Raw genomic sequence first — 15647 nt, 5'->3', positions numbered from 1 at the left:
TGTCATGCACAAAAGGACTACGCAGTTGCTCTTCCAAACACTTTCACACTGACACGACCACATCCATACGCCCACTGATATTCCTCCACTCTCCTACCTGGTTATTCTGCTGTCCACAGATAATTTTTGGTTCCCTCATCAGTAGACATTGTGAGTCCTTTCCACCCTCTGCCACGCAAGCTCTGCACAGTCCCAAACGAGAACTACAAATTCACAAGAAGTACATAAATAAATAGAAGGGAGACAGAGAAACCTCCACAAGAGTGCTGCCTTGGATGGTGCCAGAACAATCCTGTTCTGCATCCTCTGCCAAACTTCACTCTAAAGAAACATCTGTCATTTAACTCAACTTGGGTATATTTTTCTTTCATTTAAAAGAGCGCCCTTATAAACATCACTTCAGCTTGGGAGAGACGTGCCAAGGATAACTCAGCGTTGTCCTGCCTCTGTGTGAGCGGCAGCATGCTAAGCAGCGTTCGCATTTCAGCTTGCCTACCAGGAGGGCAGGCTTTGCCTTAAGCTCACCCAGGTCCTGCAGCGAGGAGATGCGAAATCTCTTGGGGCTGAAACTGTCTTGCACCATGCCAGGCAGATGGTTTTGGCTCAGCGTGGCCTTGGGCAGAGCTCTTGGGTCTCCCTGTTTGTACCCCAATGTTACTTACTCCCTTTCCCAACCAACCTGGCAGATCCTCTCTCGAAAATTATTTTGCTCAGAAATAAGGAAAACATAGAGCTGTGTGTTAGTTTATGCTAAAGAGAAGATCCAAGAGGTATACAGCATACTGTTGTTTCATGCATTGATCTCAAAGGACCTCAGTAAGGAAAGCAAATATTGTGAGCTTTTCTTTATTGACAGGGATGCGGTGGTCCTTGTTCAAGGTCCAGACCTGGGACGGGATCTCACCTTCCTGCAGGAGAGGCAGAGGGGACACCCTGACACGCTGTTCCTCCTGTTCAGAGCTAAGCAGTTGGAGATATGTGCTTTTCTGGAGGAGTTTGCTAACCCCCAGGAGACAGATATTCCCAGTCCTTCTCCATCCCTGTCTGGCAGACCGTTACCCGAAGCTGCAAAAGTCCTTTCCTCCCTGCCCACCATCACATCTCCCTGTTTCCCAGCTGTGCGGGGAGGTTTGCTCTGCTCTGATGTTCCCAGCTCCTCTGAGGTTTGCTGAGCTACGGTGGGGAGTAGCAGATACAGATGCTTGCAGGTTTGTGTGGAGAAGCCCCGTGAAAGGCAATTTTTACAGTTTCTAAATGCTTCAAAGCTAGTTTTCAAGTGTAGCTTGTAGGCTGGGATTCGCTATGGGCAGCTGCGGTGGGTGTTAGTGCAGCACTGGGTAGTGCCGTGGATGTTTCAAGCTCCCAAAGCTGCAAATTCAACCTGCCTCTCTAAGGAGAAACAACTACATTTAAGTAATGCTGGGGTCATCTGATATTAGCCTGCTTTCCTTAGCCAAGATAGGCAAAGTGATAGCTAATCCATTTGGGCAGCATCTTTACATGTCAGTGATGGATTTACCTGACCAGAGAAGCTCCAAACATACCAGTGCAGCTCTTCCATAAGCACATATCCAGAGATATCCGTTCTTTTCACAGCAGGGCAGAAAGGCTGCTTTGTTATTCATTGGGGGGAAGGAAAAAAAACCAGAGGGATATTTATCTCAATGGTTCTGGAGGCGGCTGTATAACCTGGCTCGGGCAGGGCAGAGCCATCCCACGGAGCTGCTGGCAAGCGGCATGCACAGGGTGAGATCTCTCCTGCTGCAGAGATGTCTCCTGCTGCTTTCTTGCTCGGGAACACAGGTGATGTGTGCTATCTCTGTGTGGACATCTGGCACCACGGCACCAGTTTTGTACAGGATTAAAGCCTCTCTGTAGTAAATACCTTTGCTTTTAACTTTAGCAGCTCAAATTTGTTGTTTGTATCACAACTGCTTTTGAAGTCAGTGGTCACCTTTGTGGTTCTGCTGTACTGAACATCTGCACAGGCTTTGCAAAAGGTACTCGGTGTCCTGGGGAATTTATATCCTAAATAGGCAAGAGGGGCAAAGTTTGGGGGAAAGAAAGGGCAAGTCAGTGGCAAGAACCTTAAACACAGAAAAATTCATTGTCTGGCCCGGGTTCACATGTGTTGGAGCCAGTTTAACTAAAATTTCTTCAATTTCAACCAAGTGTCTTCAGCACATCCCCATTGTTCCCCTCTGTTCTGTGGGGACATGCTGATTTCCTGGTGTGGGGAGGGTACAGGAACCACCTCCTGTCCTTGGGAAAGGTGTTTTGTTGTTCAAGTGTGGGGATATAGGCTGGGCTTTTGCTTTTCACCACCAGGGGTTCGAGGAGGTTTTTTCCTCCAAGGAAAATGTCTAAAATAGGTATTTGTGGTTCTTAAAACATCCAAGATAATCCTCAATCACTCCAAACCCAGGTATCAAAGCCTATGGTCTTCTCTTTTCAGTCAAGGATTTTAATGATCTAGTGTTCCCGCAGAACGGGAGAAAGATAACTTTTAGGTCTCTGGTGGCTGAGAACAGCTAATTTGTGCGTTACAGTCAAACTTTTTCCTTTAACCTGGACGTGGTTGTCTCGGGGTGGCAACTGCATGGATGGGATGGAGGCCTCTCCCAGCTGGGCACGGGCATGCCCCTTACCTGCCAGCCCAACCTCCCTGGGCAAGGGCAACCATAAAGAGCAACTACAGTGGGATCTGCATGAACACCGAGTGTCCAAAATCCCATGGCTGGTCCTGCTGCATGGTGCTTTGGTGCTGGTTGTTTTCTCTTAGATGTTATTTAGGTTTTAGCTCCATCCATTGATCAGGGATAGTATAAATTAAAGCTCTTCTCTTGTTGTGGTGCAGAAGTATGGCAGCATTAGATGTTTGCTTCAGGGTATGTTCTCTTGCAGGTTGGCCCAAAAGCAGATCTTTTTAGATATAGGTTTCAAATCGAGGAAGAATTTTTAGACAGCAGAAAGCAAATGAAGCCCCAGCAGCTTACAAAGATGTTTTCTTCTTTAATTAGCAAAACTAAATTGTAATCAACCCACCAGCTAGCACTGATTAATTGAGGGATTGCTAAATGGGAAACTGCTCTTACTATTTTTGGTCCATCAAAAAAACAACCGGGGACATGATGATGTTTTAAGGAAGCCAGATGGCCAAAGCTGCTGTACTGAAATCCAGCCACGAAGGAGAAGGCTGGAACGGCACAGGAAGGTTCAGTGCAGGCTGCCCTTAAAGAGAGGAAATGTGCCATGTTCTGATGCTCCAAGGACTGGAAATCTTTGGAAACGCTGCCTTATGTTATATTGTTTTGTACTCTTTCTAGCGTGACTTGGGGTAGACCTCACATTTGAATACTGCAAGTCCTAGTAAATGGAGTGTGTTATCATTCATGAGATCATTTGGTATCTTGACTGTTTTAACGAGGACAACTGATACTCACATTTAGTGGAGTCAAAGTGTCAAAAGTGGTTTGGGTGTGGTTTGGTTTGGTTTTTTAGCATTGACTCCAGTGGAAATCAACCTATTTTTATCATTTAGAGACTTGGCCCTATAGTTTTTCCTTGCTAAGCTCAGGTTGCATGAAATAAGAGATTCATAGCCTCAGTTGAAAACATAGGATAGGCAGACTTTGTACAAAATTAAAGATGAATTTCTTCCAGAGAACTCAACCTGAACTGTAATATCTCTCTGTGTCAGTCCTGGGCTGCCAGTGTGGTTTGGCCCATATCCTTCATAGTCAGACTTTCTTTGCCATGGGCTACCTGCACATTTCAGCCAACACCAGGTGAGACCTACCTGCCGCTCCACTCCTACCTTACTCCTCTCTGGGTTTTGCTAAATGTTGCCAAACTATCTGAATATTTTGCCAAGACACAAGACAAGGATGAAATCCACAAAACTCTTTTCCTCTCTTGACTTCAGAGGAGTTGCTTCTCTCATCTGAGGTCAGGTCCAGCATCTCCAAAGTGGACTTGCTGGGGTGCACCCCGGTGCCCCTCTGACCCCCAGCTGGGTCAGCGGGTGCTGGCGCTCATGGCACGCTGTGCCTTGGTGCTGTAGCCTGGTTGTCCTTGGTGCTGAGCTCTCTCCAGTCCCGGTTCTGGACATAGAATGGAAATGTGCCTCCAAGGATATCAGGGAGTACTTAGCGACGTAGACGTTTTGGATGCAACGATTCTGTTTGTAAAATCTTTGCAGTTAATGAATTAATTATGTTGCGCTCTCCTTTGAGCAGTAAACCATAAACTAAACAAGTAATCAGCAGGAGGCTGGCTGAGTGTGTTTCCCTTAGCGTTTCGAATAAACACAAACACAGAAAAAGCCAGAGCGCACTATGGCTACCTGGTGTGCTCAGATTTGGGCACCACATTCAACAATTGAAAGCAATCAAGATTTCTTGGAAAAGAAAACCTTGGACGGAGTGTTGCTATATTGGTTCCCAAAGCATGTGGGTACCTGCTGCCACCGTGCTATAGATGAAACCTCCCTCTTTTTTTCTTTTTTTTTTCCCCCCCTTTTTGTGGCATAGGGATTAAAAGTTAGAAATCTTTGTCATAATATTTGATCCACATGTCCGTTATTTTGAGGATCTGCCCATTGGTGGCTGCACGACTTGTGCTGCTGTCAGCACATCTGAAAAAACAGGTCTGGGATGTTTTGTGGCTGGAACTGAAGTTGGTGCCAATGACTTAACTCTGTTATGGGAGTTACGGGATGTCTGTGTGAAACGAGTGATGCCAGAATCAGCCAGGACGGTCGTTACAGTCAGAGTTGCTGTGGCAAATCCTGCCCTGTCTGGTCCTGTGTCAGTGGATGCTTCACTCTGTCATTAAGGCAGGTTATTTTACTGATCGATTTTTTTTTTTAATATATATTTGCTCTTATTGTGTTACTTTATCATCTTCCTAAACAGCTTTAAACTGGTAACAGCAGCTACTTGACATGTAATTAAATCTAATGACAGTTAAAATTATGCATGCTCGAGTGTTTTGGTCTATGAAACTAAATTTATAATGTTTGCACTTTCTCTTGTGGCAGAAACATAAGCTCTCCTCACAGACAGATGTTTTTCCAGGTGATAAACATTTGGGAAGACTGGATTTAGTAGCAAACCTTCAGTGTGTATGTAAAACTCTGACTTTTTTGACTGATGGACTCCCTGATCTCTAACTATGTTGATAGTGTGTTTATTCCTGGGAAAGCAGAATAAAAATGAGCTAAACTTTCTCTTAAAATGTTGACAGCACCTATTGCATTTGGCCAACTGCTGTGGTTTGGCCTTAAAGCTGCCTGGGGAGACAGACATGTGAGAGTCACACACACGTGTTGGATTTACGTGCTTTATCCTGTAGCATTCAGACCTGTAGCATTTTCAGTTAATAGCCTGCTTGAAGTACACACTAAGTGAGCTAGCTTTTTAGCTGATGTAGTACGTCAGTAACGTGAGAGGTGATAAACTGAGGAAAATGTCTCAATTTTAAACCAGAAGTGGCTGGGCTGGGTTGAACCAGTTTTGCTCTTGATGCTTTTCTGCACAACTGGCATGTTTGCTTCTTGCATTGCCGCTGAGCATGAAGCTGGTGACTTATTATAGCTCCGAGGTCTCTATCCTGAGTAATAAAAGTTAGCGAAGGGTCCATCATTGGGTATGTAAAACTAAGTTTATTTTTCCTCCTATGCGTTTCTTTGTTAATATCAGCAATGGATTTATCTGCTGCTTGGCACTCACTCAACTCTGCCTCTCCTTTTCCAGCTCACTTTCAAATATGCCCCTCTATTCCTGCAGCATAATTTGTTCTCTGCTATCACACTGCCTCCTTGATTATCATTTAGGCATTTCTGATGTGCCTCGACCAGTATCCTTAGCTGCAGATCAGGTGTAAGTAGGACTTACAGTTGAGATATTGAATTTGGAGATGCAGAAGTGATCAGAATCATACAGAACCAATACTTTTTTCCCCAGCATATGACAGCTCATGCAATAGATAGATGGATCCAGGTGTGCATAGGACAATATTCAGTGTGCCTGGGTGTCACTTTAAAGCAAAGCTGGCCAAATACAAGACATGGTCTGATACTTTTCTTTCAATGAATTTCTCTTTCTTGCACTGGAGACAGCTGGAGTTCGAGCTGGAAGAGGAGTAACAGCTGAGTGAGGGTCTCTGGATTTGATCATGCATTTTGAGAAGAAAGAAAAACCAAAACCAGAGCCAGTCTGTGCTGCTGTAGCAGCTCCTGTGGGCACCGTGTGGGGGGATGCTCAGGCATGGCTGGGGCAGATAATTTCAGCAGAGACATCCCGGTGTGGCAGTCACGGCAGATGCAAGTGGGACAGCACCGGCAAGAGCAATGTTTTTTTTCTGGGCAGCTCTGCCAAGGTGCGGATTTGCTCTCCAAGATCTGCTCAAACTTTGGCGTCTCCTTTTAATGCCCTCAAGCAAACACCGAAACGAGAGGTTTCCTAGCAAACACCCCAGAGAAATGAAAGGAGATCACCTACTGATCTGGAAATCGCACCCCTCACAACCTGGCCGCGTACTGAACTAGTGACCTAGAGCTAAAGAGCTGACCCAGCCAGTCCTTGCCCATCTTGCAGCTCTAAGCGTAACAAAACCGTGCGTGTTGATTTCTTGCCAAGATCCTCTTCTGGGAGCGTGTGCCAAGGTTTTTCTGTCTGGTTAAAGGTAGGCTGTGAAGAATTGCTGGCCTGGTTGTCTCCCAGGGAGCAAGGTGGGACCACCCGCACAGGTTAAAAGGGTGGCCCAAGGAGCCTCATCTTGTGACCTTGCGACCGCCGGGTTGCAGGAACAAGGAGGGGGCTCGGACCGGGCACGGGTTGTCGATCAGCTTAAATCAGGCTCCGTCAGCGGGCAAGGAAGGAAGGTTTGTGCCTCTGATCGCTGCGACTCTGCAAGTGGGAACTGGGCAGAGGGTGGGCACTGCACCACTCTCTGCCGTGGATGCCCACCCCGTCCAGGCAGGTTTTGGACAGAGGGATGCACGGCATGGAGAGCAGCTGCTCTCTGCTTTGCTACTTGAGCTGTGGGACTTTTTGTAAGAGTCCTGTGGTTTGAACAAAATGGACAGAGGATTTTAAAAATTGAATATAAGCAAACTGATGAATAAAACTTCATCTTGAAGTGAGAAACTGTGTTGTTTTGCCTCCTAAAGGCTGAAATGAGACAATTCAGTATTTGGGAAAAGGAAAAAAAAAAAAAAAAAAAAAAGATTTCCAGAAGGATTCTTAAATTTCTGGGTGGATTTGGAAATAGTTTGGGTAAACACAAACGTCATCCTTTTCTGGCAAAGACACAATCCAACTGAAAACGTTGCCTGGCCCCAGCTGTAGTTTGCTGCCTGTTTCGGCCACCAGAGTGGGTACCTGGCCTTTCCTAGCTGGTAGGAGCGTCTCTGTCCTCACCCTTTTTGGGGACACTGCCATGGTATATTTACAGCTATAGGTTCTTTGAGTCTTGAGGCATTGCTAAATGCTTCCTGGCTTAAATTCGCAAAAAATTGGAGTTTTGACTTCTGCTACCTGGAGTTCGACTGGTGAAACCCAGTCTGTGGGGCACGGAATGCCCTGGAGATGGAGGAAATTTAAGACTTCAGGATAATGAACGAGCTCCTGCTCTCACCCCACAGAGAAGAAAAAGCTACCAAACAGGGTGCAGGTGTAAGGGCATGGCCTGAGGTACGCAAGCACACGGCCACGTATATGCACATGTCCCTTTCACACTGATTTCAAATTTTGTTTATGCAAAAATCAGCTCTTGGATATTTGACTGATGATAGATTTCTGCAAGGAGGAATAAATAGGGTGCAATAATTATTTTACAGCTATCGTTAACCAAGCAATTAATCTGTGTCTTGGAGGAGGCAGCTCCTTCTTCAGACCTGACTGACTGCTCCGGCTCCTTCATTTATATTCAGCAGGCTCTCAGGGTTGAGTTGCTGTTTGGTTTTAGGAAGAGGAGAGCTGTCTAATGTTTGGTATCTGCGTGTGGCTGATGCCCCGTAAAGTTAGTTGGGGATGCAGAGCTGGGGCACGTGCTGCCTGTGAACTGCTCAGAGCCTTGCTCTCCCATGCGGACTTGGAATAATATTCCCTTACTGTTGCCTGTGCTGAGTGGTGATGGACACGAGTGTTTGAAGGAGCTAAAAAACCCCAGCCTGGGATGGAAATTGAAAGGCTTGAATGAAACATCTCATTCAGAGATGACCCAGTATTGACGGAAACATCACCTTGCAAGACTTGCGGATGTCTTCTCTTGGCTTTGTTGTGCTGAGTTGACAAACACACTGCAAGCCCCTACTGAGGGCACAGCACAAGCTTCAAATGAGAAACGAGACTGTGCAACCCAGGACTGAGGCTGTCTGTCCTCCTGGGGAGGCAGGGAACCCCCGTGCCCTGCGTTGAGCCCAGCTCACCTCCCAGGGCACGGCAGGACCTCTGGCATGGCCTTGATTCCACAGCACCTTGCTCATGCTGCCTTCAGGGTGCTTGTGGCACCTACAGAGCCACAGCAGGCTTTTTGCAAATATTTTCTGAGACGTGTTGGTTGTGGCGGGCTTGGAGAAGTTCACGAGAGCAATACTGCTGGAGACAGATCTGCTTCTGTGTCTTGTGGTAACTTCTTCACTGTCCGCATTGGTGTGTAAAGCCTGGATGACTTGAGATTTGCAAACCGCCCTTTCATTTTGACTATCTGATTTTAGAAAAGATGGACTGTGCTTTCTAAAGGCTCAACCTGCTGTAGCTTTCCTTCACAACCGTGGGAACTGCTCATGCTGAGCTTCTCTGTAGCTTGTCTGGCTATTTCCGAGCAAGGAGAAATTAAAATTGCAATTTCCGAAAAAAGGAGACCAAACTTTACGTTCTGGCCCATAATAAACACCTGACTATATAAGTGGAAAATGGGTGCATGAATATAGCAAGCCTCTTCACTTCCTATCCATGGGGTCCCTCTTCCTTACAGCGGGGTGAATGATGCTTTACTTTCTCCAACAGGCTTTGACTAGCGTGTCTCCAGCTGAGGAGGGTCTGAAAACTAGCAAATACTGTCAGTGTAGGAAATAGCCAAATATAATGGTATTTTTGCACCTCTGAAATCAGGAAGGGGCTAATCCTGAAGTAGGACTTGCCTGTCAGTGTACTGCACTGCAAGCAGGGTGTAGGTAAGATGCCCTGCGTGGGGGCTCTTGGGAACACAAAGTGAGGCTCTTCCAGGTTCTGCAACAGTTCAAGGTTAAAACTGCATGCGTGAGAAGCCTCTTTCATGATGTGTAATCTTCCCCATACATAGCAAACTTTAAGCCCATGCATGACAGAGGCAATTTCTTTTCCAAGCGTGTCACCCAGGGAGGCTGGACACAGAGCTTTCGCCGTCCCCATCAGCAATGATGATTTAAATGCCTTGAAAGGGAATAGATGGTTAAAACCTAAATTCAGTTTCTGTATAAGCAAACGGAGTTTGCTGCCAAGTGGCGTATCACACTGCAGTTTGGAATTTACTCCTAAGCATTAATTTTCTTCTAATTCTGTAACTTGGTGAGAGTTGTGTTGGCATTGCATTGTTGTATCCTTGCTAATGAGGTAACAGGGCTAATGCAAGCAGAGGACTCCTGTACGGCTGTTGGCAGCATCCCAGAGAAGGTACTTTTAGACTCATTGGAGAAGCACCAGCCATCACGGAGGATATATTTATGCTAACGATGCTTTATCATCAGTGAAAGCCAGGACAAGCAATGTGTTCTTGGTCTAGGCAGGTCTATATTCACTTTTTCTAGCAGTAAAGCAAGATCATCTCCCGTGAAAGGAACAAGTGATCTCACTAATAGGGAACTAGTGCTTTTGCAATTGAGAATATTAGGGACTTCAGATAGCATAGCTTTGCCCATTGGAAATCACATCTCCTCATCCCCCCGTCCTCTCCCTCTGTCCTTTCCTCCTGGACTTGGTGATGTACGTCTGGTCCCTCAGGCTGGATGTTGCAGTTTGTGGGTGGATACCTTGAGAGTAACAACTTCAGAGGTTCCCGTTCCTCCTTGGAGGAGGGCAGAGGGCAGATACACTTGTCCAGGACAGATGATGCTCCCTGACATGGGTGCCCATGTGTTTGGGGCCAGTGCATTAGGGGATGCTGAGTGAGCCCTGCCTGTGGCACTGTCATGGGAAACCTATCTTGCTAACATGAACTGTGGTGTAACACCACTGCAGACACCTGTGCGAATGGAGAATCAAGCCCAATGCATACACATGAGTGTAGAATAAATGTGAATATGACCCAAGCCAGGACAAACACCCCTGGATATACCTCATCGATATTGTCCAGTCCTACTCCAAAGTCAAACTGGATTATACATGTCACAAACATCAGCTGCTTTGTCTTTATTTCATTGTTTTCAGTCTTCATACAGCTACAAATTTAGCATTACTGCTAAAGAAATGAAAGAGCAAACTACAGCCATTCATGGGATAACATAATTTTAAACTCTGAGACAGCCGATACTATTAAAAAACATGGCCCTATTATAGGATTTCATTATTGATGGCTACTTGAGGAGACATACACTGTAAAACATAAAGATAAAAAGCAAAAGGCTATTTAGATAGATGTTCAGCTGAAAGTTGCTAGCATCGAATCAGTGGCACTGAAGAAAATGAGAACAGACATACGGCACAGCCTCTGGACTAAATGTGTGCACATTGTGGATCTGCTAAGGCTTCGCCTTTACCATGTACACTTTAAATCAAAGCAACATTGAAGTCAATATTGATTGTTCTTGGAGAGATATTTTACCTTCAGGCACTGCTGTTTCCCAAAGGAGCGTGAGCAAGAACGTATGTCTCTGTGCAGTGCTGACTGCTCGTGGACAGGGATCTCCCCGAAATCCTCTGAAACCGATTCCTCCTTTGGAAGTACCCACTGCTGCTGCTAAGGGACCGCTGCCTGTTCTTCAGGTACTCCCGGTAGTTTTTGGTGAGCAGGGTGTAGAGGAAGGGGTTGATACAGCTGTTGCTGTAGGTCAGACAGGTTGTCAGATAATTAATGTTCTTCATCACCTTGGGAGATAAAGGGAAGGATTCATAATACTGGAAAAGGAGCTGCCATATCCAGAAAGGCAAGAAGCAAGCCCAGAACACCAGCACTATTGTGAAGATTAAATAGAGCACCTTTTGATTCGGCAGCCGCTTCGTCTGCTTGAAGGATGCTGTTTGTGACACCCAGTAAATCTTAGCTAATCGGATGTAAAGGTAGCCAATGATTACCCCTGGCCCCACGATGCTGGTACCAAAGAGGATGGTGAGATAGACTTTGTAGGACAGCTTGCTCCAAGTGGGCAGGCAAATGCTTTTGTTGTCCCTTTGCACCAGCTGGATCATGATGAGCATTGGGAGAGTGAGCAGCAGTGACACCAGCCAGATAACAACAGCGATGGCCTTTCGGTAACTCTTGGACCTCTTCACTGTGTCCAGGGGCTTCAGCACAGCAAAGTAGCGCTCCGTGCTCATGACTGTGAGGGTGAAGATGCTGGCGTGCATAGTGAGGAAGTCCAGGCTGAACAGGATGCGACAGCCAATGTCCCCGAAGTACCATTTCTGAATAAAGTAGGTCCCAACGATGAAGGGGATGGTGAGAAGGTACAGCAGGTCCGCCAGCGCAAGGTTGATGATGTAAATATACATGGAAGCAGATGATCGCAAGTAATGGCACATCACTAGCAAGGTGTAGACATTGCCTGTCACCCCGATCACACACATGAGGGAGAGGATTGTCCCGATGGCGCAGATGGCGATCATGTCCTCCACGGAACCGGCAGCTGATGTGACGTCCCCGGTGGCATTGGCGGAGGTGTTGGGTCTGATTCTGAACAGGCTGCCCTCGCTTGTGTCTGTCACCATGTAGGGGGTTGTAGAGAAGTGGCTCTCCAGCTCATCGGTTAGGGACATCCTCCTGGCCTTTAAATGCCCGAGGCTTTGTTCATGCCACAGGGGTCTGAAGATCTGTTCTTTCTGCTCTGAGAAATGAGACTGCTGAGATGATGAACCATTTCTTAGTGGGGTCTCATCCGAGGAAGATCTGCATTCTCCACTAGAGGAAAGACATCAGAAACCACATATTAAAAATCTGCCAGAGCAACACAGATTATCATTTAGAAGTTACCTGTCTCTGAGTACGTATCTGCACTATCTGCATGTACCAAAGGTCTCCTACTCTGAGGCCACTCATATAAGGTTCATGTTATCATGACAAGAGCACAGCTTTGAGGAGTGACATGTCTCAGCATGTCCATGGAAAAGAGGCAAAAGAGATTATGTGGATCATTGAAACTGCTTGCTGCAATCCTTAAAGTTAGTTTGGGGTTGGAGGAAAAAAGTGTCCTTCCTAAATTAAGAACAGCAACTTACAGACCTAGCAGCAGGATTTCTGAAACCTCTTTGCTAAGCTCTTAACTCTGGAGGAGTAAAAGACCCCAAAAAAGGGAAAAAAACTTTGAATTTACCATTTGCAGCCAAATTGTCTATTTTGTGTGATACACTCAAAGTCCTGTCCAGCATTTCTGCAGTATTTTCACAGAGTAACTTCACTCAAATGAGAAGCTCCTGTGATGTCCTGACCTGCAGTTTCAAATTGTATTTGAGTGATGGAGAAAAAAGGCATTTTATACCTATAGAGCAAGGTGTAGGTTTCCCTGTGGGTTTTATGTGTCTGTAAACACAGGCTTTTTTCATGCTTTCTGTCAAGTGTGATCCCACGGATTTTCACGTGTCCATGCCTAGATATATTTCCGACAGACCTGTCTGTGACCCTGTCTAAACAGCCTTATGCAGCGAGGTGTGCGATTGCTCTGCAGTGCGTTAGGCAGGGAGTCAGTCTTTGTACACGGGAGCTTTTGATCAGCTCAAGCTCAATGCTATACAAATCGTGGCTGTGTGGCTTTGAATTTATACTGACTCTGAGTGTAGGTAAAGGGAGATCAAACCTACCTGAAAGAAACACTGAAGAAGTAGCTAAAATGCCCAGATTTTAAGGCATACCAAAAGCCTGTGCTAACCTAAAGGTCACTGCACACAGAAGTGTGTTTGCACTGTGTATTTTATAGAGCTCAGCTTGTCTCTTTGTTTGGAAAATGCTGTGAGAAGGGGTGCTGGACCGCCTTGTTGTTGGAGTATGCAGCAGGCAAAGACTTCTCTCTGCCTTGCGTTCCACTGGGCAGGTTGGGTTTGTTTTATCCTGGGAATTTGCAGCTTTTCTCAGTAGAGTTCGGTGTCCCTTTGCCTCTTTCCTCCCACTAGCAGGATTACAGCACCAGGCCCTCTCCGCTGCCCTTGTGTCAAAGACCCTGACAGTGACCTCCATAGCACTGGAGAATGGACAATGTTCATCCTCTTCATGGCTTGCCCTCACCTTCTCTTCTTCCCGCTACCACCACCTGCGGGTGATGGGTGCTACGGAGATGTCACGCAAAAACTCTGTATAAAAGAGGGCAATCCAGTACAGGGGGAGATTTTTCCTTGCTTAACAATTGCGATAGAGGTGCAAAAAAAAAAAAAAAAAGAGAAAAAACACAATACATAGAGCTCATCTCCCACCCAAGTCTCTTGGGTACAGACATCCGAGGGGGAAAGATGAAGCATGGTTCTGCAGTGATCAGTGCTCCTTCAGGACATCGCTCCTCCGGGCTGGTTTCCGGCAGCTTCACCAGCATCCCAGCATTCTTGGACGCTGCAAACCCAAATTTGCCTTCTCCCTCCCCTGCCGTGCTCTGCGATCCCCTCCTGCTTGGTTTTGGGCATGTGTAGCCCGCCTGTCCATGCACCGACTTGCTCCCTCATTGTCCTTTATCGATGTTCATGTACGAGCTGTGCTGACAGCAAAAGCATCACCCATGAAGGAGACACGGATGCTTAGGGAGCTCTGCCTACTCCTCTGCCACACGGTCGCCGGCACACTTGGTTGGAAACAAATGGCTCTGCATGGGATGCTCCAGCTGAGCCTGGAGCTGGTCACACATGCAACTATCAAGCTGTGTTGGATTTCTGATAGCTCATTTTCAGGAGCATGTTTCCATGGCTCAGGTGCTGTTTTCTTGCAGCTGCCTCACTTTGTGTTCCGGGCACTTGTAGCAGATCTGTGCCGTGGCTGTGTGCGTCGGTGCGGTTCCCTGGTGTGACAGATCCTGCCGGAGAGAGCTCAGCGCACCGCATCTCCCCACTCTGCTCCTCTCCCCCTGAACCTGCGTTTTGCTTCATTCATAAAATTACTACAGCACTAATCCAGTTCAGACACTTCACCTGTCTCCAGACAGAGCCCACAGCTAGGTAAATCCTCACTCTTAGAGGATGAAAATTAAGGATACTGGGGAAACCTTGAATCATTTTAAAGTTACTGTCATTGCTGCACTCGTACATAAATGCACACGCTCACACACATGCACATATATACACACACACAATAGAGAGCAGCCATTCAAGCATCTTACGGTCTAAGCAATTTTCTCAGCCAATCCTGCCTTTCTCTCTACATTATCATCACAAAGGAGTACCATGCACATTCAGTAGCTGCAAACATAAATGAATTCCTTCTGCTCAAACCTTGCTCTTAAATCCAGCAGATGAAGTTTCCTACAAGAAATAAAATAAAAATGAATCTAGTCGTATTAAAGCTGAAACTTATAAAAGGAAAAAAAAAAAAAAAGGGAAAAAAGAGAATCCTCCTTCACGGGCAGACAGCGAGAGATCCCCGTGCTCTGTCGTATCTGGAGAGGCAGCGGCAGGAAGGGAGCGTGCTACCTAGCCAAGTATGTTTGAAATCTGTGCGCTCTTAATACTCTCATTCTCCTCCCTTCACTCATGCCTGCTATTTCTGTTACTCAGTGACGTTAGGCATAGCGTGGCTTTGACTGCAGCCAGCGAAGAGCCTTTTTAAAGCAGCAGCATTTTGATAGCCATGGCTTGTTTAGCTGGCTCCCCCCTGCCTGGCCATGAGCCAGCTGGGGATGTGAGATGTCAAGGCGGTTTTTGTCCCAGGACCGCTGATACAAAAAGCCATCCCCCCTCTCCTTACATCGCACTGAAGAGCACAAATACCTAACGTTGCCTGAGAAAAACCATTGTGTCAGGGGAGAGTGGTTGGGCCAGGGAGGGTTAAATTCCTGCGGGAGGGTCGGCTGCCCAGGGAAATGGCAGAGCTCCTTGATTAGGAGATCAATTCCAACGTGAAGCCAAAGTTTATTTGGGTTGGATGGCATCTTAACAGACAAATCTGTGCGGTGGTATCACGCACCACAGCATCTCAGATATTTCAGGCTGGCAGTAAGAAAATGCTATCCAGGTTGTTTGGGGTTCGGCTGGTTGCCTTTCCCCGGTGATACTTAAGGAGGGTAAAGATGGAGTGAGATCAGCCAGGCACCTAGAAAAAACGTAGTGTGAGGAAGAGTCTGGTGCTGAGAAATGCTGAAGCTAAACTCAGGATTCTTTTGTTAGCAGCTGAGTATTGCGCTGGTTGCTTGCACACAATGAGATTGCTCTTCCCCCCAGTTCCCTGCTTTAGCTCTGTGGGCCGCAGGGAATTGCTCCTGATTTATGCCAGTGGGAAGCGAGGAGCACCCACCTCTCCCAAGGGGTCTCCTGCTGGAC

The 15647-nt window shown here is 46.6% G+C and overlaps 1 protein-coding gene across 1 annotated transcript; it reads right to left on the bottom strand.

Moving 5' to 3' along the window:
* Window positions 1–10808: 10808 nt before the first annotated feature.
* On the bottom strand, window positions 10809–11957 carry UTS2R (urotensin 2 receptor). The gene has a single exon (XM_009707382.1). The coding sequence runs from the start codon at window positions 11955–11957 to the stop codon at window positions 10809–10811; it is 1149 nt and encodes a 382-aa protein (XP_009705684.1).
* Between the last annotated feature and the right edge of the window lie 3690 nt (window positions 11958–15647).

The sequence above is a fragment of the Cariama cristata genome, unplaced genomic scaffold (assembly GCF_000690535.1).
Source record: "Cariama cristata isolate BGI_N322 unplaced genomic scaffold, ASM69053v1 scaffold319, whole genome shotgun sequence".
NCBI lineage: Eukaryota > Metazoa > Chordata > Aves > Cariamiformes > Cariamidae > Cariama > Cariama cristata.
Note: the sequence above shows the minus strand (reverse complement) of the source record. Positions and strands in the feature narration are given on the sequence as shown.

What these genes read in the sequence shown, in the direction of transcription:
- UTS2R (XM_009707382.1), bottom strand. Translation starts at nt 11,957, where the DNA reads ATGTCCCTAACCGATGAGCTGGAGAGCCACTTCTCTACAACCCCCTAC.